General features: G+C 43.6%; 1 protein-coding gene across 1 annotated transcript in view; it reads right to left on the bottom strand.

Annotated features, from left to right (window-relative positions):
• The window catches only part of LOC127585132 (protein mono-ADP-ribosyltransferase PARP6), a 122,652-nt gene that overhangs the window by 83,202 nt on the left and 12,863 nt on the right, over window positions 1-26,587 (bottom strand). Inside the window, exons 2-4 of the mRNA XM_052042314.1 lie at window positions 10,393-10,546; window positions 5,419-5,535; window positions 2,367-2,444 (exon numbers count right to left, since the gene is read on the bottom strand). Of these exons, the coding sequence (XP_051898274.1) occupies window positions 2,367-2,444; window positions 5,419-5,535; window positions 10,393-10,395 (198 nt within the window). The 5' untranslated portion in view covers window positions 10,396-10,546. The remainder of the gene's footprint in view (window positions 1-2,366; window positions 2,445-5,418; window positions 5,536-10,392; window positions 10,547-26,587) is intronic.

The raw sequence follows: 26,587 nt of genomic DNA, 5'->3' as shown, positions 1-26,587 counted from the left end.
GTGACCTACTGTATGTTCGATCCTAACCTCACCATACAGTCTATATGGAGTTGTATGTTGTCCCTAACATGTGGGTTTCCTCTGGGTGCTCTGGTCTCCTCCCAGATCCCAGACATGCAGGTAGGCAGGTTAATTGTCGACTGTAAATTATCCCTTATGTAAATGGGCAGCAAAAGATTGGGAGGAAGTTGATGGGAGTGCGAGGAGGAATAGGTTACAGTGAAATACATAGGGGAATGGGATTGATGGATTGCTTTGAGAGCTTGCATGGACTTGGTGGGCAGAATGGCCTCCTTCTATGTCATGAGAAATATGAGATGCAGTAAAACTCCAATAATCCAGCATCCTGGTGATGGCGAAGTGAATGATTTTCTGAACTATTGGACATTACTGCTATTAAAACACCATACACTTTTTTTAAATGTTACGCGGTAGCATAATAAATTCTCAAGTGAATCAGTTGTGTTTAAAAGAAGTGTGGGAATGGGGCTGCGGTGAGTTGAAAGGGGACGGAGGAGATGGAACCAGGTGAGCCAGATGCTGAACATCAGGATTTCTGAACATTAGGAAAGCAGATCATTGGAGTTTTACTGTATATTGCATCTGTTGCTGTTGATTGGGGATGCACGTCTATCCAATGCCCACCATCAAACACTCACCTACAATAATCCTACGCTAATCCAAACTTAGTCACTTTTTCTTTGTCCTTTGTTCACTTATTGATTTTCCTCGATGACTATTTGTGATGTGCCTCATATTTTCCTTGTAGTTCATACTTCCTTCAGGTGTAGCAGAAGGCAATTCAGCCCATCAAATCTATTCCTAGCTCTCAGAGCAATCCCATCTGTCTCGTTCCTCCACTTCTTTCCCTTTTAACCTTTTCTCTCATTGACTCCCTACCCATTATACTAGGGGTAACTTAAGTAAGCAATTAACCTACCAACAAGCAGATTTTTGGGATGTGGGAGGAATCTGGAGCACCTGGGGGAGACGTGGCCGCAGAGAGAACATGCAAACTCCATGCTGACAGCTTTGGAGATCAGGATCGAGTGCAGGTCACTGGAGCTGTGAGGCAGCAGTATTACCTGCTGCACCACTGTGTGACCTCAAGAGGCTTGGTGGGCCACTGTTGACTCACACATTACAGAAGGAGACTTTCTGACCGATCATTGTTCAACAGGGTGGATGTTTCCCCTGGCTGAAGAGCCTGGAACCAGGGGCCAGTCTCAGAATAAAGGGTCAGTCATTTAGTACTGCAATATGGTGAAATAGTTCCACTTAAGGGGTGTAAACCTTTGGAATCCTCTACCTCAAAGGGCCATGAAGGTTCCATCATTGATTGTGTTCAAAACAAAGATTGAGACATTTCTATATTTAAATGGAATCAAGGGATGTGTGGATAGTGCAGGAAAATGGCATTGGGAGGGAAGAACAACCATGAGGAATTTCAGAGCAGTCTTGAAGGGCCAGGTGGCCTATTCCTGCTTCTAGTTCTTGTGTTCTCATTACTCTGCAGGCCCTTTGAAATCTAGCCAATTAATCCAACTCCTTCCTTATCCTATGCCCAGCAAAGTATTTCTTTGCACATAAAAGCTGAAGCTTTATAAGGCATTGGTCAGACTGCATTTGGAATATTCTGAACAATTTTGGGCCCTGGATCTAAGGAAAGATGTGCTGACCCTGGAGATGGTCCAGAGGAGGTTCACAAGAATGATCCCAGGAATGAAAGGCTTGATGCATGAGGAGTGTTTGATGTCTCTGGGCCTGCACTCATTGGAGTTCAGAAGGATGAGGGGGGATCTCATTGAAACCTACCAGATACTGAAAGACCTGGATAGGGTGCACGTAGGGAGGATGTTTCCATTAGTGGGAGAGTCTAGGATCCGAGGGCACAGCCTCAGAATAAGGGGGTGTCCCTTTAAAACTGAGATGAGGAGGAATTTCTTCAGCCAGAGGGTGGTGAATCTGTGGAATTCATTGTCATAGAGGGCTGTGGAGGCCAAGTTATTGGGTGTATTTAAGGCAGAGATTGATGGGTTCTTGATTGGTAAGGGGGTTAAGAGACAGGGAGAAGGCAGGAGAATGGGGTAGAAAAAAAATCAGCTATGATTGAATGGCGGAGCAGACTCGATGGGCCAAATGGCCTAATTCTGTTCCTATATCTTATGGTCTTATATATCAGATTTCCTTCTAAATAATTATATAGATTTCCACCTATGTTTGTTGAGTATTTTTAAGACAGCTTCCTCATCATCTGTGAACCCAGTGCCTTTCCAGTAATGAATTCACATTAGGCATTATCAGCAGGACACCTCAGATTCACCACAGTCTGTACACCACGTGACCAATGCCAAAGAATTGCTTACCTGCACACCATATAGAAATTCATCAGAGTCATTGTCTCCATCAGAATCTTCATCAGTCCAGTACTGACCTTTGATGTCCTAAAGGAAAAAAATCACAGATGCATAAAGAATGCCTTAAGCCACAAGAACACAGATAACATACATCTGTAAAATGTCACCAAACTGCGGAGAGTGTTAATGAGTTTGGACTCACTTTAAACAGTCAAACACCTGGAAAAACTAGTCGACCCAAATGTGCTGGCATTTCAGTGGGCATAGGATTTGCCGCATGCAAGGGCAGGTAAGTCTACTTTCCTAAGTGACACCAATCAACCTGGAAATGGTTAATAAAAACATCATGGAACTTCACTAAAAAATATTCAACTTCATAACCAAGAAAAACAAAAACACTGTTTTGAATTTCTAGGGTGGAATTTTTTCTACATTCACCACCAAGTATCATGAGGATATCACAAAATTGAAGTAAAATATGGTCCAGTATTTTTGTCCTGTGGCATTGACCTGTCTGAGGTGGGTTCCCTCTCTTGAGGGTCCTATTCCCTAAGATAATTCACCACAGCGGAGGCATTGCTTCCTGGCCAACCTCTGTACACTTGACCTTGTTGGTGATTAGTATGACACCCATCATTGATTTAAGTGTGCAGCCTTCTACCTGTGCTTTCCACTCACAGTAAAACAAGGAGGCAATCACACTCCAAGTCGCCAGGCACATGTGAATTAAAATGGGACATTGATATTTTACCCCCTGATTTCAGCTTACTGACTGATTATTGTATAAAAGGTTATTCTTGTTTGTCTGACTGTGTCCAGCAACCTCTCACTCTGAACATCTTTGACCTCTGGTTTAGAACATAGAACATTACAGCACAATACAGGTCCTTCGGCCCACGATGTGCCGACATTTTATCCTACTAATATCTATCTAACCCTTCCCTCCCACATAGCCCTACATTTCATTATCATTCATGTGTCTATCTAAGAGTCTCTTAAATGTCCCTAATGTATCTGCCCCCACAACTTCTGCAGGCAGTGCGTTCCACGCACCCACTGCTCTCTGTAAAAAACTTACCTCTGACATCCCCCTTATATCGTCCTCCAATCACCTTAAAGTTATGCCCCTCGTATTAGCCATTTTCACCCTGGGAAAAAGTCTCTGACTGTCCACTCGATCTATGCTTCTTATCATCTTGTACACCTCTATCACGTTTGTGGCCACTTAGAGGATGAAATTAAAGTTGTGGATGGAAGTGTGTGGTCAGACCAAGTGTGGACTTGCATCTTTCCATCCCTGCATTTTCCCATCTCTCCATGCCAGCTTTTGGAACAGCTGCCGTGACTATAAGAAGAGTGTCCTTTAAGACTATGACGCTCTTCCCACGATCCCACACAGCAATGATACGATGGTTGCTGTTAGAAGTTACACAGGATGAATCAGTGCTCCAAAATTGGGAAAAAGCAGCCTGGTCATTTTTTAAACAATATTTTAACCAATTTAACACCTTTTAGTGGGTTCCCTGATTGGCTAAACAAGGCACCCATTTAATTGAAATTGGGATTAGAATTGTTTTTGGTTTATAATTGTCACATGTACTGAGGTACAGTGAAGAACATGTCTTGCACATCGTCCATACAGATCAATTCATTACACAGTGCATTGAGGTAGTACAGGGTAAAACAATACAGAGTGCGGAATAAAGTGTAACAGCTACAGAGAAAGTGCTGTGCAGGTAGACAATAAGGCGCAAGGTCATAATGAGGTAGATTGTGAGGTCAAGAGCCCATCTTATCGTACTAGGGAACTGTTCAATAGTCTTTTAACAGCAGGACGGAAGCTGTCCTTGAGCCTGGTGGAACGAGCCTTCAGGCTTTTGTATCTTCTTCCCGATGGGAGGTGGAGAAGAGGGAATGTCCAGGGTGGGTGGGGTCTTTGATTATGTTGACTGCTTTAGTGAGGCAGCGAGAAGTATAGACAGAGTCCATGGAGGGGAGGCTGGTTTCCGTGATGGGCTGAGCTGTGTCCACAACTCTCTGCAGTTTCTTGCGGTCACAGGCAGAGCAGTTGCTATACCAAGCTGTGAGGCATCCAGATAGGATGCTTTCTATGGTGCAGCAATAAAAATTGATGAGGGTCGACGGGGACACGCCACATTTCTCTAGCCTCCTGAGGAAGTAGAGGCGCTGGTGAGCTTTCTTGGCCATGGCTTCTACATGGTTGGACTAGGACAGGCTATTGGTGATGTTCATCCCTAGGAACTTGAAGCTCTCCACCCTCTTGACTTCAGCACCTTTGATGTAGACAGGTGCATGTACACTGCCTCCCCCCCATTCCTGAAGTCAATAACCAGCTCTTCTGTTTTGTTGACATTGAGGGAAAGGTTGTTGTCATGACACTGTGTTACTAAACTCTCTATCTCCTTCCTGTACTCCAACTCATCATTATTTGAGATATGGCCCACTACAGTGGTATCATCTGCAAATCTGTAGATGCAGAATCTGGCCACACAGTCATGAGTGATGAGTAATGCACCAAAAATTGGGTAGAATCCAATTTCTAGACTTTTGTTGGTTATGGAGCAAAGTAGGATTTTGAAAAGAAAACTAATGGGATATTAATGAGGGAACTACTAATGACACAGAATGAGGCCATTCAATCCATCGTACATGTCAACCATAGGAGAGCAATCCCAAAGTCCGTTCTTCCTTTCCTTATTTCCCTGTATGCCTGCAATTTATTCACTCACATGTCCACCAACTTCTTTTTAATTCTTCTTGCCAACAACCCACATAAGGGTCAATTTACAGCAGCTAATTAACCCATGCACGTCTTTGGAATGTGGGAGGAAACTGGAGTACCGGGGGGGGGAGGAAGCCCAAGCTACATGGACAGAAAGGTGTGTATCCATACAGCAAGCGTCCAAGGTCAGGATGGAACCAAGGCTGTGAGGAGCTGTAATGCAAGTAGAATGGCGGTAAGAAAAGTTTAACAACAATCACAATTTGTGTGCAATAATGAGCAAGTTAGAGAGAGTCACAACTATTGATAGGATCTCACCTGTTGACAGCCTTGGTTGCCACCTGACCATCCTTTTAGGCTTGAGTGAGGGAAACGCCAAACCACTGGGGAAAGCCTCGTGAGACAAGCTGCACCTCGTTCTGAATTGTTCCCAGCCTGAAGTGAAACCAGCGAAGATTTCAGAAAACAAATACATCCAATTCCATCCCAAATTGGAAAATACAATGAAATGGTAATAAAGCATCAAAACTTACATTGGTATTGAAAGCAGGAGATGGACGATTTTACCCAAAGTCCATGCACCAACTATTTAACTACCTTGTAGCAGACAGGGGCAAATGATGTACAATAGCTGAGATCACCCCTGGAGTAATGTGTGCAGTTCTGGTCTCCCTGTCTAAGGAAATAATATACTTGCCATGTAGGGAGTGCAGCAAATGTTCATTAGTCTGATTCCTGGGATTGGGTTGACTATGGAGAGACAGGAGACTGCAGATACTGGAACCTGGAGCAACAAACAAAATGCTGGAGGAACTCAATGGGTCGGGCCGCATCTGTGAAGGGAAATGGACAGTCACGGTAGTGTAGCAGTTAACGTAACGCTATTACAGCACCAGCGACCTGAATTCAATTCCGGCCACTGTCTGTAAGGAATCTGTATGTTCTCCCTGTGTCTGCGTGGGCTTCCTCTGGGTGCTCTGGTTTCCTCCCACATTCCAAAGACGTACAGGATAGGAAGTGGTGGGCATGCTATGTTAGCGCCGGAAGCGTGGCAACACTTGCGGGCTGCCCCCAGAACACTCTCCGCAAAAGATGCATTTCACTGTGTGTTTCGATGTACATGTGACTAATAAAGATATCTTATCTTATCAATGTTTTGGGTTAAGACCTTTCACTCAGTCCAGATGAAGAGTCACAACCTGAAACGTCTCAACTGTCTATTTCTGCTGCCTGACCCACCGAGTTCCTCCAGCATTTTGTATGTTGCATTGGGTTGCCTCTGCTTGTACCAGAACAATGAGAGGTGATCTTATTGAAATATTCTGACGTGCACAGACAGACTGGATGCAGGGTGGACGTTTCCCTTGGCCAGGGTGGGGTGAGGGGAAGGTTCTAGAAAAGAGGATCACAATTTCAGGATATGGGTCAAACATTTAGGATTGAACTGAGGAGAAATTTCTTCACTCAGAGGGCGGTGAGTCTATGGAATTGTCTACCACAGAAGGGAGTGGAGAACAAGTTGCTGAATGTATTCCAGAAGGGGGTAGATTTCTATACACAAAAGACATCAAAGAATATAGGAACAGAGCAGAAATGTGGTGTTGAGATAAAAGACCAGCCACAATCATAAAGAATAGTGGAGCAAGCTCAAAGGGTGAAATCACCTGCTCCTGCTCCTATTTTCAGTGTTAGAACCATTCCAATGGGCCACATTCAGGAACAGACAACCCAATGTACAATCCATAAACATGAAGCAGTATCAAAGCAATAATGTTTGTCAGTCCAGAAGCAAATTACTGGCTTCAACACCTAGGTGTAAAGTTATATCTGTTGATCCATAGTTAGACCAGAGAACCATAGGAAAGAGATCACTTCTCAAAAAAAAGTTATTGATAAGATAAGATTTCTTTATCAGTCACATGTACATCGAAACACACAGTGAAATGCATCTTTTGCGTAGAGTGTTCCGGGGGCAGCCCGCAAGTGTCACCACACTTCCCACACCAACATAGCATGCCCACAACTTCCTAACCCGTACGTCTTTGGAACGTGGAAGGAAACGGGAGCACCTGGAGGAAACCCACGCAGACACGGGGAGAACGTACAAACTCCCTAGAGACAGCGGCCAGAATTGAACCCGGGATTGCTGGCGCTGTAAAGCGTTACGCTAACCGCTACACTACTGTGCCTGCCCTGCACCTTAAAAGGCATGCATTTAAGGTGAGAGGGGGCAAGTTCAAAGGAGATGTTGCAGGTCAAGTATTTTTTTACACAGAGAGTGGTGGGTGCCTGGAATGCACTGTCAGGGGTGGTAGGGGAGGCAAATACAATAGAGGTGTTTAAGAGGCTCTTAGACAGGCACATGTATATGCAGAGAATGGAGGGATATGGACCTTGTGTAGGCAGAAGGGATTAGTTTAGTTAGGCGTTTATTACTTTGGCGTAACATCGTGGGCCGAAGGGCCTGTTCCTGTGCTGTACTGTTCTATGATCTATGTGAACTTTTATTGAAAAATGAAGCACAAATCTCAACCCTTATTAGAATTATATAAACTTAGAAGAGAGAAATAGGTCATTTTGGTCCAACCAGTCAATCTAAGCAAGTAATCCTCACTTCAGTATAGACATAATTGATTCCTCAACTACCGTTACACCTGAGTCCACACCTCTAAAACTATGTACAAATTTGTGTATGGAAAGTTGTTTCAATAGGGCTCAGTAAGTTACTTGAGGTTAGGACAATCCCAGGCTCATTCGCTGTTGAGCTATTCAGTCATATTGGTGACGGGAGCATGATGATTGGTTAGAGAAGGGAATAAGAAGCCAGGATTCCTGCTCATGTGTGGTGGGATCAGCACCTACAGTTGTCTTAGGGTCGGTACGTTGTAAATTCACCACAAGGGTTTTGTCCTGTGAGGCAAGAATGGAAGAAGGAGGAGAAGGGGATCTCTTTAAGGATTACAAGGCTTTCGGAGATTGACAGGATAGAGGCTGAGCGGCCACTTCTTCAAGCTGGAGTGTCAAGAACCAGGGGCATAGTTTCAGGATAAGAGTCAGCTATTTCAGACAGAGATGACAAGAATATCTTTAATGGAGAGAATTATAAATCTTCAGAGCTCTCAAGCCCTAGAGGGCTGTGGATGCTCAGTTGCTGAGCATAATCAAGACTGAGATCAATAAATCTTTGGATGTTAAGAGAATCAGAGGGTATAAGGATTAGACTGAAAGTCCACGCTAATGAGGAGCTCTTGATCACTTAATCTACCTCGTCGTGGCCCTTGCACTTTATGTGTCTACCTGCATTGCACTCTCTCTATAACTGTAATACTATATTCTGCATTTTGGTTTTTTCTCCCCCTTTGTACAACCTTGATGTATGGAAATGATCAGTCTGGATGGCATGCAAACAAATGCTTTGCAGTGTATCTCGGTACATGTGACAATAATAAACCAATTACCAAGTAGAGGCCTAGGAACAGCCATGACCTCACTAAGTGGCAGAGCAAGCTTAAGGGACGTATTGCTCTCTCTTGAGCTCATTTCTTATCTTATGACCTGTCAAGAGACTTTGTTAGATGTTTGCACATGTGGAGACTTTTACAGAAGGGTTCAAGCCTGGCTGTGGTGTCTCCTTCAGGGAGGTTGAGCCTGCAACATACAAAGTCAGTGAAGTCACCTGCAGGGGCTCTACACTGATCCAACCATGTCCCGGTAAGGGGTAAAGCCACTGAGGAGGAATAAGAATAGCAGAGAGAAAAAGAGAAACTGAAGCGTGTGGCACAGCAGATTAGAATGTCTGAAACCTACTGTATATATAGAAAGGCAATGAAAATGGACGGACAATAGTTAGCACATAACGAAATAAGGCACAAGTTGCAGAAACATTATTTTCCTTTAAGGCATAGAACTCAAAGTGATTCATCCATGGCTAGACAGAGGGGTTAAACTAAATTAACAGAGAAAGTGTATAAATTTACCAGAAATAGAGGCAGACCTGAGGACTGAACCATTTTAGAACTCGGAAGAGGAGAACTAAAAAATTGATTAGGAAAGGCAAGATGGGAAATAAGAGTAGATTAGTGAGAAATATAAAAACAAACTGTGAGAGGTTTTACAGGTACTTAACAAGGAAACGACTAGCAAGGGCAAATGTGGGACCCCTACAGACAGAGACAAGGTCAAAGTCGAGTTTATTGTCATATGCACAAGTACGTGTGCACAGGTGCAATGAAATACTTACTTACAGCAGCATCACAGGCACATAGCATCAGAGACACAACATTCACAAGAAAACATAAACATAAATTACACAAAATTAAAGTTGGAGGGTGGGTGGATGGACAGAACAAGGGGAATATCTCTGATAGGGTGAGGCCAGGATTGCCATGGGGATAAGTTGTGAATGATGTCATCTGGTTGGTAGGTTAATGAGGAACACTGGAGAGAGGGAAAACACAAAAAAAACCTTTATAATGAGTATGTGAGCAGTTCAGCACCCTCAGAGATGCCAGCTCTTTCAAATGATCGAAGATCACACAATGATACTTCAAAGCAAATGTAAGGAGGTCTCCCCGCTCTTCCTACCAATATTTATCAAGCAAGCTCTGAAAAGAGATGACATTGTTATCACATTGCTCTTGAAGGGACTTGACATTAAAAATGCCAGCTGTGTTTCCTACATTACTGTTGAAATGTAATTAGCCTTGCAGTGATTGGGTATAAATCCTCAGAGATATTCTAAGTTAGTGAAAGCTGTCATATAAATAGAAGTCTTTACTTTTTAGAAAATACAGGAGATCAAAGAAAAAGGAAAATGAATTAACAAGTTGAAATCACCACAATGTAGTTGCAGTTTCTCTGTCCGCTATTATCATGATCATGGTTACAGGTTCCCATATGTCACATTTTGACACGTTTTAAATAAACTTAAATACTGCAGATAGGCAATTATACAAATGCACCAAGCTGTGCTTGGAAACATACCTTACGATGGAACTGAACACAGAGATACAGGGAAATAGAAGTTGTAACTTGCAGTAACAACCACATACAACAGACCATGCATGATTAATGTGAAGATTTAAAGTTAGGCAAGACATTGCTGGCACAATTTTGTGTCTGCTCCTACGGTATGAAAATGAAATCATCAATTATTAATGTCCTCTTGCTCATCTCACACAATTAATAAAACATAAGTGTGATGGCAGGTCACGACACAAGATGCTAAAACTGCTGTCAGACAGTTTCAGGGACGGTGTGGGGTCTTGCTAGAAAATCCATGCAATCGCTCACCATTTGTGCTGAAATTCAGATATGTGCCTGCGTTGGGACTGGGTGCCGGCCCTCCATGCTGCCAGATGGGTGGTGATGGGGGAAGGAGATGCCTTCCAAGCAATTGTCAGCACCCTGTGGTCTCCTTGACAATGGGTGATCTTTTGGCAAGTTCCTGTTGTTAAAGGAAAAGCAGATCTGAGTAAGCGTTGGCTGTAACTTCCGAAGTGAACATAGACAAAGCAAAGCCATTTTTCTAAAATATTCAGAATCTGAAAAGGTAATAATTAAATGTTTTAAAGCTTCAGTTCCTTAAAGTAACCATGTCGTAAATATGAATCTACTGCTGAAACTGGGTGATGGATTGAACTATTTTTTCCCCCTCAATCTCCTATTATTTTCTCTCTCTCTCTGTCCCCCCCCCTCTCTCTGTCCCCCCTCTCTCTCTCTGTTCCCCCCTCTCTCTCTCTCTGTCCCCCCCTCTCTCTCTCTCTCTGTCTGTTCCCCCCCCTCTCTCTGTCCCCCCCCCCCACCTTCTCTCCGTCTCTTTCTCACTAGTCTCTCTCTATATCTATCACTACCTCCTACCATTTTTATGGAATGGCTCTCCCTCACCCTGTCATGCGTTCTCAGCTCTAACTTTCTGACTCTCCATTACTCGCTGATGCCTTTCATTTTTTTCCTTGGTCTTTCCTGTAGGCTCTCTTACACTTCCTAAACACATCCCAACTCTTCGCCAATCCCAACTCTTCGCCAATCCCAGCTCCCCACTTCGCTCCCCTAAGCTGCTCCAAGAAAGAACAACGGAGGTTGAGCAGCTGCTTACTGTACACCCTGGGGACAAGAGATTGGCATTGCAAAGTCTGGGAGAAGTGTCTTTGGGGATCCACAATGAAGAACAGATGTCACCAGGAGGAGTGGAACAATAGCTGGTTTGTAGATGACTTCACAGGGATAAAGGGGAGGCAGAAGACTTTGGTGTGAATGAGGCTGATGGCTTCACACACTGAGTGATGGCTCCACACTGGGAGAGTAACAAGACAGCTGCACAAGAAGTATAAACTTGAATACGTCAACCTCTCATTTATAATTTGTTAATACAAAGATAATTTCAGTTGCAAATGCGAAGATTCATCATGCTAAAGAAAATACAGTGCAAACTTTCATGTTGCCAGGGCAGAGTAACCAAGTTAGAGGTAAAAAAACAGCAGATGCTAGAAATCTGAAACAAAATCAGAAAAAGCGGAAGTGATCAGCAGGTCAGTGGGGAGAGAAGCATTTGACAGAGAGTGATCCACTGGTTATCCACTCGCAATCTAAAAGGTCTGGACAAATAATCTGGGAACACAAGATCAAATCCCACCACAGCCCCTGGAGAATAGATTCTGTCAATAAAATACATTCTGAGATTTGGGGGGAAAAGAAGTTAATAATGAGATAGTAAATTGCCAGATTGTTTTAAAAGCTCAATAGGCTCACGAATGTTTTATGTTCTATATTCTAAGACAAAGGACAGTACAGCACAGGAACAGGCCCTTTGGCCCACAATGTCTGTGCCGAACACGATGCTGAATTAAACTAAATCTCTTCTGCCTGCACATGATCCATATCTCTCCATTTCCTGCATACTCATGTGTCTATCTAACAGCCTCTTGAACACCATTATCTGTCTCCACCACTACCCCAGGCGTGTGAAAAAAACTTGCCCCGCACATCGCCTTTAAACTCCCCCCCCATCTTAAATGCATAGAACATAGAACACTACAGCACAGTACAGGCCCTTCGGCCCATAATGTGGTGCCGACATTTTATCCTGCTCTAAGATCTATCTAACCCTTCCCTCCCACATAGCCCCCTATTTTTCTATCATTCATGTGTCTATCTAAGAGTCTCTTAAATGTGCCTAATGTATCTGCTCCCACAACCTCTGCTGGCAGTGCGTTCCACACACCCACCACTCTCTGTGTAAAAAACTTACCCCTGACATCACCCTTATACCTTCCTCCAATCACCTTAAAATTATGTCTACTTGTGTTAGCCATTGTCGTACTGGGAAAAAGTCTCTGACTGTCCACTCGATCTATGCCTCTTATCTTTTACACCTCTATCAAGTCACCTCTCATCCTCCTTCTTTCCAAATAGAAAAGCCCGAGCTCACTCAATCGATCCATGTGCTCTAGGATTTGACACTTCTACCCTGGGGAAAAGATTCTGACCATCAACCTTGTCTTGCCTCTCATAATCTCATAAATTTCTATCAGGTCTCCCCTCAGTCTCCAACACTCCAGAGAAAACAATGCAAGTTTGTCCAACCTATCATTATAGCTCATACCCTCTAATCCAGGCAGCAACCTGGTAAATCTCTTCTGCACGCCAAGGTGAAGAAGTCTGCATCCTTACCTGCTCTGGTCTATACAGTATATAATTCCAGATCCACAATAATGTGGTTGACTATTAACTGAAATGCCCCAGCAAGACACTCAGTTCAGGGACAATTCAGGATGGGAATTGAATACCAGACTAGCCAGTGAAGCACTGACCTTATGAATAAACAGTAACCATTCCCAATGCCTGATAGAAAAGATATACGTGTTTGTTCCACTGAGTTTGATTTGTGGGTAGATCGCTTGAAACTTTCACTGCTTTTAATCAGCCAGGTTCTGTATTGAGCAATTAATTAATTAGATTAAGTTATCCCATTAGATTGGAAAAGTGCAATTCAGAGGTTTGTACCATTGCTGCAGGAGATGTTGTGCAGATCCCAGTGGTATCATTATTTGGACCTCTGCTCAGTAAACCATCAGAAAGGGGCAGCACAGTGTGTCGCCAGTGGAGCTGCTGCCTCACTGCCCCAATGACCCCGACCTCCATCACCTGAGCTGCCTCACTGTTCCAGTGACCCCTAACCTCTATCACCTGACCAACCACAGCATGATGTCCATCTCAAAGTCAAAGTCATGTGCACAGATACATGTACACACAGGTGCAATGAAAAACTTACTTGCAGCAGCATCACAAGGTCCCTAGAGATGTTGTTGTTTGCTGTGAAGTGCTTGGTTTGGGGCTTTGTGGGGGAACTTGGACTGTGTCCTCCTGGGAGCACTCATACTACAAGTACCCAGGACAAGAGTGTATTCCCAGTGCAGTACTGGGATAGGATACCTTTCAGGAATCAATTCCTTGGGGCCCTTATCCCACTCTCCATGTCTTCCACCCTTTGATTCTCCCTACCTGACCTATCACCCCGCCTAAGACGGCCCAATTGGACCTGTGGCTGCCAATCCCATCCAGATGAAGAGAGACTGGATAGGCTGGATTTGCTTTCCTTGGAGCAGAGGAGTGAGAGTGGGACCTGATAGAGGTATACAAAATTACCAATGGTATAGATAGGATAGATAGTAAGAAATGTTTCCCCATTGCAGAGGTGTCTAAACCTATAGGTTCAGGATGAGGAGCAAGAGGTTTAGGTGAGATCTGAGAAAGAACTTTTTTTACCCAGAGGGTGGCTGGAATCTGGAACCATAAGACCATAAGACAAAGGAGCAGAAGTCAGCCATTTGGCTGATCGAGTCTGCTCTGCCATTCTATCATGAGCTGATCCATTCTCCCATTTAGCCCCACTCCCCCACCTTCTCACCATAACGTTTGATGCCCTGGCTACTCAGATAATCTCTGTCTTAAATACACCCAATGACTTTGCCTCCACAGCCGCCCGTGGCAACAAATTCCACAGATTCACCACTCTCTGGCTAAAGACATTTCTCTGCATCTCTGTTCTGAATGGGCGCCCTTCAATCCTGAAGTTGTGCCCTCTTGTACTAGACTCCCCTACCATGGTAAACAACTTTGCCACATCTACTCTGTCCAGGCCTTTTAACATTTGAAACATTTCTATGAGGTCCCCCCTCATTCTTCTGAACTCCAAGGAGTACAGTCCAAGAGCCGTCAAATGTTCCTCATATGTTAACCCTCTCATTCCTGGTATCATTCTAGTGAATGCACTGCTTAAAAAGCTGGTGGAGACAGGTACTCTCACATTTAAGAAGTATCTAGACGAGCACTTTGATCATCAAAACTACAGACCAGGTGCTGGTAAATGGGACTAGTATAGATTGGTACTTGACACCTGAACATGGTGGACTGAAGGGCCAGTTTCAATGCTGTATGACTCCATGACCTCAGCTTCATGAAAGAATACAGATCTCTAATGCAGGTGAATTCTTCACACTGGAAAGTAAATAACGAGAACATTTCCTGACACCCATTGCTGCAACCTTCTGTTACTCCTTATTGGGTACTTTGGAATTTCTCAGCAGTGATTAGCTGACAAATTTTGGTCGACAACATTCCTGCAAAGCAGCTTATGACATCAGTATATAAAAACTAGTTGTTCCTGAAGTCCTGAATTTATATTGGATAATATTTAGGAAAGAGTAGATTTCGATATTATGAAAATAATTAACGGAGTTGCTGCAGGAACGTTGGTCACGGAATAGCAGGTTCCAATCCTTGGGAAATTGTGGGTGGCTCAGTTGGTAGAGCCACTGCTTCAGAGCGCCAGAGACCCGGGTTCAATCCTGACCTCGGGTGCTATCTGTGGGGAGTTTGCTCGTTCTCCCTGTGACCATGCAGGATTCCTCCAAGTGCTCCGGTTTCCCCCCACATTCCAAAGGCATGCCGGTTGGTAGGTTAATTGGCAGCTGTAAATTGCCTCGTGTGTGTGTGTGTGTGTGTGTGTGTGTGTGTGTGTGAATCTGAAGGGAGTTGATAGGAATGTGGGGAGAATAAAAAAAAATTGGATTAATATACGATTAGTGTAAATGGGTGGTTTATAGTTGGCATGGACTCAGTGGGCCGAAGGGCCTGTTTCCGTGGTATCTATCTCTATGACTCTATTAAAGATAGGAAGCGAAGAGTAAGAATTTTCCCATCCATTGGAATAATACACCACTGGAACAAGTTGTCTTTGAAGTTAAACGAAGCAGATGGGAAGAAGGAATGGGTTTAAGAGACAGTCACGCGTTTCTCATTTGAGGGCCATTGTCTGAGACAGTTCATCTTGTTCTAAGAATTTGCATTACCAATATGATGCACTAATTCTGTGATACTGCACAAACAGTTGAACATCGGCTGCACTGAAAAAAATGAACCCTTGCACAACAGCCTTTTACCTCAGAAGCCTGAAGAGTACTTTTGTTTGCAATACATAGAAATATAAAACATTGCACTGTTATCTGAAAGCACAATCACAAACTAGCCAGGATCTGGGACAACTTGGAATAATCAGGCTGTCATTCATCTTCTTTCTCTTCACCATGGGGTGAACGAAAAGGAAATCCACGTTGCTATTCATGAAAGTGTTACATAACTGGGTCTTAGAACACTTTTATCCCTTTACCTGACGAGTTCCCTGATCTTTTTGGAACAAGTTCCAAAATACCTACACAGTTTTTCTGCTCTGTTTAAGGGTGCTCTTGGGGTTTTTCATTGTACAGATAAAGGAGATGTACTGGCACAGCTGTTTGGTGTTTTTATACATTGGCCTGGTGAGTGATACTTGAAGTTACTTGCCCAGTAAATTGTAGATTCTGGGGAAGGAAATGCCTAGTGGGCAATCTATTAGGGATGACCACAACAACAGAACTGAATTCCTTGTGGTCAACTCAAGAACTTCTTTAGTGGCAACCTTAGTTGAGCCTTACATCAGGCTAGGAGCAGCAGGCTATTCATTCTTTCTGTCCTAGTACATCAGGCATCAAGATCCATGACCATATGTTCACCCTAGATTCTAGATACTATTGGTGATCAAAAATCTATTCATCCCTGATTTAAAGTTGACAAAGGATTTGGAATTTCAGGAAGCTGCACATTTCTACCAATTGCAACAAGGAGAGAATAAATGTGAAGAAATGTTTGGGTAAAGTTTAGGATGGATAAAGGTGTATTTTAAATACAATGCTTTGTCAGTATTTGTGCTGACGAAAAAATAGGATGAATCACATCTCCCTTTGACAAGTTTGCTTCATCGCATCCAAACTGATTTCTCAATCCTGAATAAAATAGAAATGAATTCATCACAACGGTTTAAAATTTCTCACAGAGAAACACCACACTGCAGCGGCAAGAATTATGCCCGGTAAAAGAATTGGCATTGAGAATGTGTTGGAAACAATGAAAAAAAGAGAAATCTGACTAGAAATTCAGTCAAATTAGGCTGCAGGTCTTTTCATTGCAAAATAATTGTTCTCCAGCCTTGCACGTCACTCCAGAAATTTCTGCGTCCCTTGTCAAATCTTCTTCATCACTCACACAAGGGGTGATGTCATTCCTCATGCACCACACCATTTGGATTTTTGTGGTGGAACTAAGACCAAGATGTCCAGGACAGTTCATGCCCAATAACAACCAGGTCTGCACAGTGCTATGTTGGATCAAGAGACCTTTATATGGAAGTCGTTTACTCATATTTGATCTTTCAGGCAACCCCACCACACTGCATTTATCACTTTCCCTATTGACCCCTCTCCCACACCATTCCACCCACTGACATAGCCCCCAGATCCAACCAGCTGACATTTAAGCAAGATCCCTTGGACCCAAGGTCAGTCCCAACAATCCTCCATCCAAGGATCCAGGGCTCCTGACCACCTTCGCTCATTCCCCAATGTTCTTCTGATCCTCTTCCCAGTCCACTCTGATCCTTCCCACTTCACTAAATCTCTTCTCTTTCCCAGATCCCCAAAGGAATTCCTACTCTCCCCATCCCATTTCTACTTCCATCACCTTGGTTACTAATCTGAGTAATATCTTCAACCCCATGCCCTGATTGGCCTAAGACTAATGTTCTCCCTCCCCTACCAGCCACAAAACCCAAAGGGTTCTACTCCTGAAACCCCTGCTCCCAGGATTCCAATCCTTGTCCGAGGTGACACAAGTGGTGCAACTATTAGACCTGCTATCTCACAGCTCCAGTGACCCAGGCTCGATCCTGACCTCCAGTGCTCTCTGTGTGGAGTTTGCACGTTCTCCTTGTGACTGCGTGGGTTTCTCTCAAGTGCTCCAGATTTCCTCCCACAACCCAAAGGTTGGTTGACCACTGTAAATTGCCCCTGTTTTATAGGTGAACAGTAGAATCTGCGGGGTGGTTGATGGGAATGTGGGGAGAGTAAAAAAGCATTGGATTAATATAGGATTAGTGTAAATGGGTGGTTTATGGTTGGCATGGACTCAGTGGGCCGAAGGGCCTGTTTCCGTGATGTCCATCTCAATGATTCGATTAAGGAAAGGAAGCAAAGAGTAAGAATTGCAAGCAAGCAAAATGTTTCCATCCATTGGAATAATACATCACTGGAACAGTTGTCTGCTGCAAGGTAACATGATATAATATGGACATGATTTTGAAGTCAAAAACATGCAGCTGAATAAGTAGCAACATTTCTCATAGTTTAATTGATTAACCTGCATGAACATGAAATATCATTCTTTAATTTTTGATGGCATCCTTTTCCCCCAAGTTGTTAGTCCTCATGAATATGACCAAAACACGGTTAGAGATGCATTAATTGTAATATTTTTGATGACCCCTAGTATCCTCCCTGCTAAGAATGGCTGCTGTCAAACTTTAGCTCAATAGAAGAGATTCCGATGACATTCACAAAATCACTCAAACTGCTGATGATGGGTCACAGCTCTTCCCAATGAGATCAAGGTGGGGCTATTCATGTCTACAATGGAAGGTGCTCGAGGTATGATGGTTGATGAGGTCTAAAGCCTGTATTGGATGCAGGAAGAAGAAGTCTGGAAGTGCTGGAGAAAATGTATATAGTCTTTGAATATTTATTCTCTTTGATGGTCTATGGGCTCTGATAGACCAAGGCTGTGACTAACTCCTGAAGGCGCAATGATTAAGAGGATGAGTGGATCATTACTTCCCTCAGCACTGTCCATTTAGTTTATCCTTAGTTGTCAGTATGCAGCCAGCAGGGCAACTACCCCCTTGTGTTTGTGTTCTTCTCATCCCCTGAGATCATTAGCCTCGCTGCTAACTGCCATTTGGACCTGGCCTACGACTTCATTGTCTTAATCCAGTTCCATTTACCTTGATGTACCCAAACTGGGGTTATAATGGAGAACTATCAATTGCTGAAGAAGCACGCTAACTTAGTAACTTGTGGGGCTGGCTTGGGAGGCTGGGATCAGTTATGCTCGGATTGATAGCTCTATTTTGGAGTCTGTCCCCATTTGTCTGAATTATATCTAGTGTTCAGGAGATTGGTTATAGAGGGGTGAGTTGAGGAGTTTTGGGGGCCTTAGGATGAAGGTTACATAGATGCTGGTTCACTGGCTATGAACCTATTGGGGGGTAGGCTGGGGTCTTGGCTGTTAGATTCTGAAGAGGGGGCTGGGGTTTCACATCAGGAGTGGGGTGTTTGATTGAGAGCAGCGAGATAATTTCCCCTTGGGCTCTTACAGTTTAGGTTATTGAGGTTCTGGTCCTGGGACTTGTGGGCTTAGATTGTTAGAGTACTGGGTCAAGGTTAGGATAAGGCGGCTCTCTTTTCCAACATATCTTACCTCTGATCAATATGTTAATACATCGATCAATTGATCAAACCCATTCTTTCAATGGATACAGTATCCAGAATATAGGGGGTAGCAATTTCACCAAAGCCATCATGATTCCATAAGTAAATATAATCTCAGAAACATTTGTTTACTGAAGGACAATAATATCCACACAGCCTCAGTTTAAGATGGAGTCATAGAGTAACTCAGCACAGAAACAGGCCCTTCAGCCCAACTTGTCCATGCCAACCTAGGTGCCCACCTAAGCTAGACCCATTTGCCCACGTTTGGCCCAAGATCTTATCTGAAAGACAATATTTCTAACAGGGAAGCATTCTCTCAATGCTACAACTGGATCGTCAGCGTGGGATTTTGTAATGAAACCTCTGGAGTGGGATTTGAACCAAGAACTTCTCCCTGTTATAGGAAAGATGTTAATAAACTAGAAAGAGTGCAGAAAAAAGTTACCAGGATGTTGCCTGGACTTGGGGGCCTGAGTTACAAGGAGAGGTTGTGTAGACTAGGACTTTATTCCCAGGAATGTAGGAGATTGAGGGGTGACCTGATAGAGTTATAAAAGATTATGAGGGCCATAGATAGGGTGAATGCACATAGTCTTTTTCCCAGGAATGGGGTGCTAAAAACAAGAGGGCATCGGTTTAAGATCAGAGGTGAGAGATTTAAAAGGGACATCAGGGGCGCAGCTTCTTCTTATTTGGAATGAGCACCATCTTTTGTGTGAAAGGGGAAGAGATTTCACCAAAAGCCATCATAATTTCATAAGTAAATACAGTATCAGAAACATTTGTTCACTGAAGGACAACAATATCAGTTTATGATGGAGTCATAGAATAACACAGAATAGTGATTGATGCAGGCACATTAGCAACATTTAAAAGCCATCCAGATAAGTACACGGATAGGAGAGGTATAGAGGGTTATGGGCCAAATGCAAGCAGATGGGACTAGCTTGCTGAACAACACAGTCGGCATGGACAAGTTGGGCCAAAGGGCCTGTTTCTATGTTGTATGACTCTATGACTAAATCAGGAGACAAGAGGGTCATTCAGTGAGCCACAGTTGACTCTGATCCAACGTGCACAAGCTTTCCTGCTTCTGCTGTACACAGATCACCATCAAGTACATCTTGGCTGCCTGCATTGTATGGATGCAGTCATTTTGCTTGCAAGCTCCTTATGGCACAGAATGCATGATTGTACATTTACAATTGCAGATTTCTCCATGCCAGGCTCCACAGGAAACAAAGTGCTGGTGGTAGGGAACCCCTGCCTGTTGCGGAAGTTGGCAGCTGCACAGGTATCATGATGTGATGTTCTTGGATTCATATCCACTGCCATAGAGTTGAGTTATGAACCACTGCTATATTTGAGCAAAGAACAGCAAGTGGTCCCAACAGCAGAGCAAAGTGATGTAAGTGGGAATGCTGGAATGCAAATAAAGCAAGGATATACCAGCTGACAAGATTTGATACTTAATTATAACAATTGCTTTGTGCTCCCTCCTCTCTTTCCTCCAACATTAACTGATTAACATCCTTTCTAATACTTTTAAACCGGAATATACGTTGCTCACAAGCTGTTGTCTCCAGTCAAGTCAAGTTTATTGCCATGTGAGGTACAGGTACAATGAAAAAGTCTTGCTTGCAGCAGCATCCCAGGAACGTAGGTGCAGACAACACACAGAATATAAATTATACAAGACAGTGGAGAGAGAATAAATGTGCAAAAAAAAAGACATAACCAGAGACGAGTCCATAGTGCAAGAGGTTGTCCGTAGTGGTCCATTGCTGAGGTAGAGTTAGGGTTGTGCAGGTCAGCTGTAGGAAAGTAGCTGTTCCTGAACCCAGTGGTATGGGAATGATTGGAGCCCAACCTGATTTGTCCTTGCTCCAAATCCACCCAGCAACATTATATAGAGTTGTACAGCACAGAAACAGGCCCTTCAGCCCACTGAATCCATGTGATCATCAAGCACCCCCACCCATTTACACCTCGTACACATTACCTGTAGGAGTGCTTGCCCAATGTGTCACTTATAAGGGACCAATTAACTCCCACTATCTCAAATAGTCGCTTTCTTTTTATATATTCAGTTTTCAAGATCTGGGCACTGCTGACAAAGCCAGCACTTATTGCCCATCCCCAACTGCCCTTGAGATGGCAGTGGTGAGCTGCATCCTTCAGGTGAAGGAGCTCCTAAGAAAGCCCTCAGCACATTATTGCTAAGAAAAGATTCCACGCGTGTTCTGATTGGGTAGCACTGAGGTTAAGTAATGGCACTCACTTCTAGGGTGCCCAAACCTTGCAGTTGGGACCACTTGTTGTTCTTTGCTCAAATACAACAATGGTTTGTAACCTCCCTGGCCTGAAACAGCGGGGATCAAAGTGGGATTCCCAGCATCACCTCACTCACTCATGCCCTCTCCCACCGGAAACTTGGAGGCTGCATTTTTGGATCGACAGATTAAAGAAGTCCTCAAAGCAGCGATGTCTTGTTGCAAGTCACAGGGAGCCTGGCATAAAGAGGTTAGCAAACCCATTCATGCATAGTGAGTAATTCAATGTCACAGCAAGATGCAAGTAATATGACCACGTTCATTCACTTCTGATGGCTGAAAGGTCAATTGTGCACAGTAAAGCTTCACTCTCTAATTTCTGGTAGCAAGTTGTGCTGGAACCGATGTATCAGTTGGGCACAGAAATTCCCGGTGCTACTCTCCTCAGACTGTTGCCTGGGATATTGGTTCACGTTGTGCCGAGGACCACCTGTTGTTAAGCACCCTCAGAACAACTATGCTTTAATATGGTTTCTGTCGTATGCCACTTTAATTCTGAATCCCACTGTCTGTGGCCTCCTCCACTGCAATAGAAGCCCAATGTAAGTGGGAGAAACAGCATCTTATCTTCCATCTGGACACCTTGAAACTTTCTGGAATAAACACTGAATCTTCCATCTTCAGCTCTCTCATTGTTTCCCATTATCATAAATGTTCCCTTCTCACCTTGTTTCTATGAACTACCTCCCTATCGGTCAGTACTCATGGTCCGTATCCACCAACGTCTCTCCACATTGTCTTTTGTCTTATACCTCACTCCTCCCCCCAGCTCCATTTGACAAAACTGTAAGCCCTCCAACCTTCCCCCAGTTCTGAGGAAGGGTCCTTGACCCAAAACGTTAACTGGATTCTCTTTCCACGGATGCTGCTTGACTGACTGAGTTCTGTTTTAGTTTCAGATTCCAGCATCTGCAGCTTTATTTTTTTTTCTTACGATTTTATGACGATGCTCCCTTACAGCTCCGGGTTAGGAATCCCACAAGGGCCGATTCCTACACATACCCTGTCTCTTTTGGATTTCCCCCACCATCAGTGATCGATCCCCTACTTCCCATCAGTTCCTACCAACTTCCCACAGGATCCTTGACTGAGATCCCTATCTAAACCCAAACCTACCTGTTTTATCCTCGTGAAAGCCTTTCGGCATATATTGTGCCCATTCACTGTCTTGAATCTCAATACTGTCAAAATTTAGCTGCGATGGGCGCACAACAAAAACAGTCATAGTTTCACCATGGTGTGACACTTCCTCACTGCCTGTCGGTTGCTTGACCATGATCTGGAGATGAAAATTTGACCGTGGCAGCTGGGGAATTTGAATTCAGTCAATGAAACAATCTGGAACAAAAGCAAGTGCAAATGGCAACCATGAAACTACTGATTGGTGTAAAAACCCACTAAAACCCTTCAAGGAAGAAAAGTCACACACAACAGCGCCTCTTTCCCAGGGAACCAATGCTCAATACAAGAGGGCATGGCTTTAAAGTAATGGGTGGGAAGTTCAAGGGAGATATCAGAGGGAGGTTTTTTTACCCAGAGAGTGGTTGGGGCATGGAATGCGCCGCCTGGGGTGGTGGTGGAGGCAGGTACATTGGTCAAATTCAAGAGATTACTAGATAAGCATATGGAGGAATTTAAAATAGAGGGATACGTGGGGGGAAGCGGTTAGATAGTCTTAGGAAAGGTTTAAAGGTCGGCACAACATTGTGGGCCGAAGGGCCTGTATTGTGCTGTACTTCCTATGATTCTATGAACATCAGACCACATCAATGTGGTTGACTTTAAACTCCTCCCTGTAATGGTCCAGAAAGCTGCTAAGTTCAGTGCCAATAAATGTAGGCCATGACATTAAGTCATAGTGTCTTAGTGTCATTCAGCATGGAAACAGGCCCTTAGGTCCACCCAGTCCACTCTAGCCATCAAGTGCCCGTTTACGTAATCCCATTTAGTCTCCCCAAATTACCATCAACTCTGCCCAGACTCTACCCCTCACCGACACACCAGGGGTGATCTCCAGCGGCCAATTAACCTACCAACCTGCACGTCTTTGGGACACGGGAGGAAATCAGAGCTTGGTCACAGGGAGAACATGCAAACTCTAAACAGACAGCACCAGAGGTCAGGATCAAACCTGGGTCCCTGGAGCTGTGAGGCAGTGATGCTACTAGCTGTGTCACTGTGCTGCCTGCCGACAATATAAACATCCTATAAGAGGTCAGAAGAGAAAACACTGAGGACTGTCGTCTGGATCCGAGTAAGATGTAGAAATTGTAAGAGGAAATATTGGAATATCTAAAGGACAGAATTCTTGATTTAAAATCTGATTTGTATTTGCAAAAATCAAAACGGAAAACGATCTTTCTCCACATTATGTCTGTCATATCCTTTCCGTGTCTCAGAGTAACCTCTTCGTTGTAACATCCAGTTTCAGGATATCAGGAGTAATGGCAATGAATTATTTAAAAGATCTTGTTACAATTAAATGTAGGTAGCTAAACATAGGCTGCTTCACTGCAAAAAAAATACCAAATTGCATTCCCAAGAGACATCAGTTGCTGTCTGGCACTCTTAACCGTTGGCTGATAGATTCATCAGAATGTTATTAATATTTTAATTTGCTAGCTCAATTAGTCAGTTTTGAAGTTGATCTTCTTTGTAAGGCTGTCTTTGGAAACTGAAGAGAGATGTAGATCTTAGTAAAGGAAGATGTAGAATTTTTCCACAAGAGACGAAGTAACTGGCAATATGTCAATGGCTATGAATTATTAGAAAATGTTGTCCAGAACCACTCTAATTAAATTTTGGGTTATGTTGCCCAAAGCTTTTGGACAACTATCCTAATTTCTCCTGGCTTTATGTTCATGTTCTTTATGTCTAACTTTAAAGCAGCCTGTGATATGTTAAAGATGCCATTCAAGTTTTTACAGAGTAAGAGAGTAATACAGAATGGAAACAGGCTCTTCGGCCCAACTTGTCCATGCTGACCAAGGTTCCTACTTGAGCTAGTCCCATTGGTTTGTATTTGGCCCATATCCTCCTAATTTTTTCCTATCCATGTAGCTGTCCAAATGTCTTTTAAATATTGTAATTGTACACACCTCTACCACTTACTCTGGCAGCTCATTCCATATACCCACCACCCTCTGCGTGAAAAGTTTGCCCCTCAGGTCCCCTTTATCTTCTCACACTTTAAAACTATGTCCTCTAGTTTTAGGCTCCCCTACCCTGGGTAAAAGTGTGTGGCCATCAACCTTATCTATGTCCCTCACGATTTTATAAACTTCTATGAGGTCACCCCTCAGCCTCCTTCACTTCAGGGAAAACAGTCTCCGGCTATCCCATCTCTTCTTATAGCTCAAGCCCTCTAGTCCGGGCAACATCCTTGTGAAGCTTTCCTGCATCCTTGCCAACTTAATCACACCCTTCCTATAGCTGGGCAACCAGAACTGCACACAATCTTCACTGATTTTTTAACGAGCAAATCCAAAGATTTGAAAAATAATAGTTTATCTGGTTTGTTAAAGTCAACCAGCAATATTTTCTTCCAGTAGCTGCCTGGAATCTCATTGCATTTACCATGTAAAGTTAAATACCTGGTGACCACAATAGTGCAGCAGATAGAGCTGCTGCCTCACAGATCTAGAGTCCCGGGTTCGATCCTGACCTCGGGTACTATCTTTGTGGACATTGCATGGTTGTGTGGGTTTCCCCCGAGTGCTACAGTTTCCTCCCACCTCCCAAAGGCATGCGCGTAGGTTAAATGGTTGTAAATTACCCAAAGGTGTAAGTAAGTGGCAAAGGAATCAAAACAGAGTTGTTGAACATGTTGCAGAGCTACAGGGAAATAAAGAGGGACAATGGGACCGATGAGATGCTCCACTGGGAGCCGGAGTGAACCCAATGGAACAAATGAGTTCCTTCTTTGTTTTAATGCTAAATGAGTCTGGGAATCTCCTGCCTTTCTCAATAACGCCCAGCTCACCTCATGGTTACACACCCATCATATACAGTTGGTCTAGATTGGATAGAGGCATACAAGATCATGTTGGGCGTAGAGAGAGAAATTAGAAAAAGCTGATTCTATTGATGATGGCTTGAGGACCATAGGATTTAATGATGGGCAAAAGATTTGAGGGATTGCAAGTTGAAACTTGTTTACACAGAGAGGTTATTATCTGAAGCAAACTGTATATGAGTGTGAAAGATAGCTAGGAACGAAAGGGTTAACAACTGGCAGTGTAAGGGTTAATAGCATGCTTTTTAGTATGGTTCTCACTGCGAAAGGATTTTCAAGGTAAAGAATGACTTCATTATGGTGTGATTTAGTTATGTCTAGTTTAAATAGCAGGTGCAAGTGGGACAAAGTAGTTTTTATACCTATATCTTGTTATGTTCGAAACTTTATGTAAACAATTGCCTGTGTAAGAGTAGTTTCTCACCTAGTGCTCCCACGAAAAAGGGTATAAAAATATGCTGTAGCCGAGCCTTCTTTGAGTGGGTCTCGGTATAGAATTAGAGTTACATGGTTACCCTGTCTCTGTATTTTTCTCACTCCCACTAGCGAAAGCTAATAAAGCATTTACCGTAAGTTCTTTGGTTTTGCTGCTGTCTGATTCTTTCCAGAAGCGCGGGTCGACTTTAACATGAGGGTGATGGAAGTAGAGTCAATCAGGGCTTTCAGAGGGGAATTGGATAGCCAGTAGAGAACACAATAATTTGCAGGGAAGAGTGGGGAGATGGGACTGACTGGATTACTCTACCAAAAACTGGCTTCCTAGCCTACTGTTTTCCTCCAGCATCTTGTTGTTTTTTTGTGGAGGGGTAACAAACTGGTGGCCTTTTCCCATTGATGAGATAAAATGATGACCACCATACCCATGCCACAAAACATAGGTCATCTCAATCCTTCTTTGAAGGGCACAGATTGGCCGTGATCTCAATGAATGTGGTAGCAGGATCGAGTGGCTCTTGCTCCAGTGTTTTTAATCCCTCCCTCTCATCGATGTGAAACATTTGTTCCAAAGCGTTTGGGTGCCAATGATTAAGTGTGTGTGGCTAATCCTCCCACCTTCTACTCCATTCAGCATGTCCCCATTGACCCTCACCAATTTTTATAGATGCACCATTGGAAGTATCCTGTCCAGATGCATCATGGCTTGGTATGGCAACTGCTCAGCCTGAGACCTCAAGAAACTGCAGAGAGTTGTGGACATAGCTCAGTCCATCATGAAAACCAGCCTCCCCTCCATGGACTCTTGTCTAAACTTCTCGCTGCCTAGGAAAAGCAGCCAGCAT

Source organism: Pristis pectinata, chromosome 32 (genome assembly GCF_009764475.1).
Source record: "Pristis pectinata isolate sPriPec2 chromosome 32, sPriPec2.1.pri, whole genome shotgun sequence".
NCBI classification, from domain to species: Eukaryota; Metazoa; Chordata; class Chondrichthyes; order Rhinopristiformes; family Pristidae; genus Pristis; species Pristis pectinata.
The sequence above is the reverse complement of the archived record's forward strand: the minus strand, read 5'-3'. Positions and strand labels throughout refer to the sequence as shown.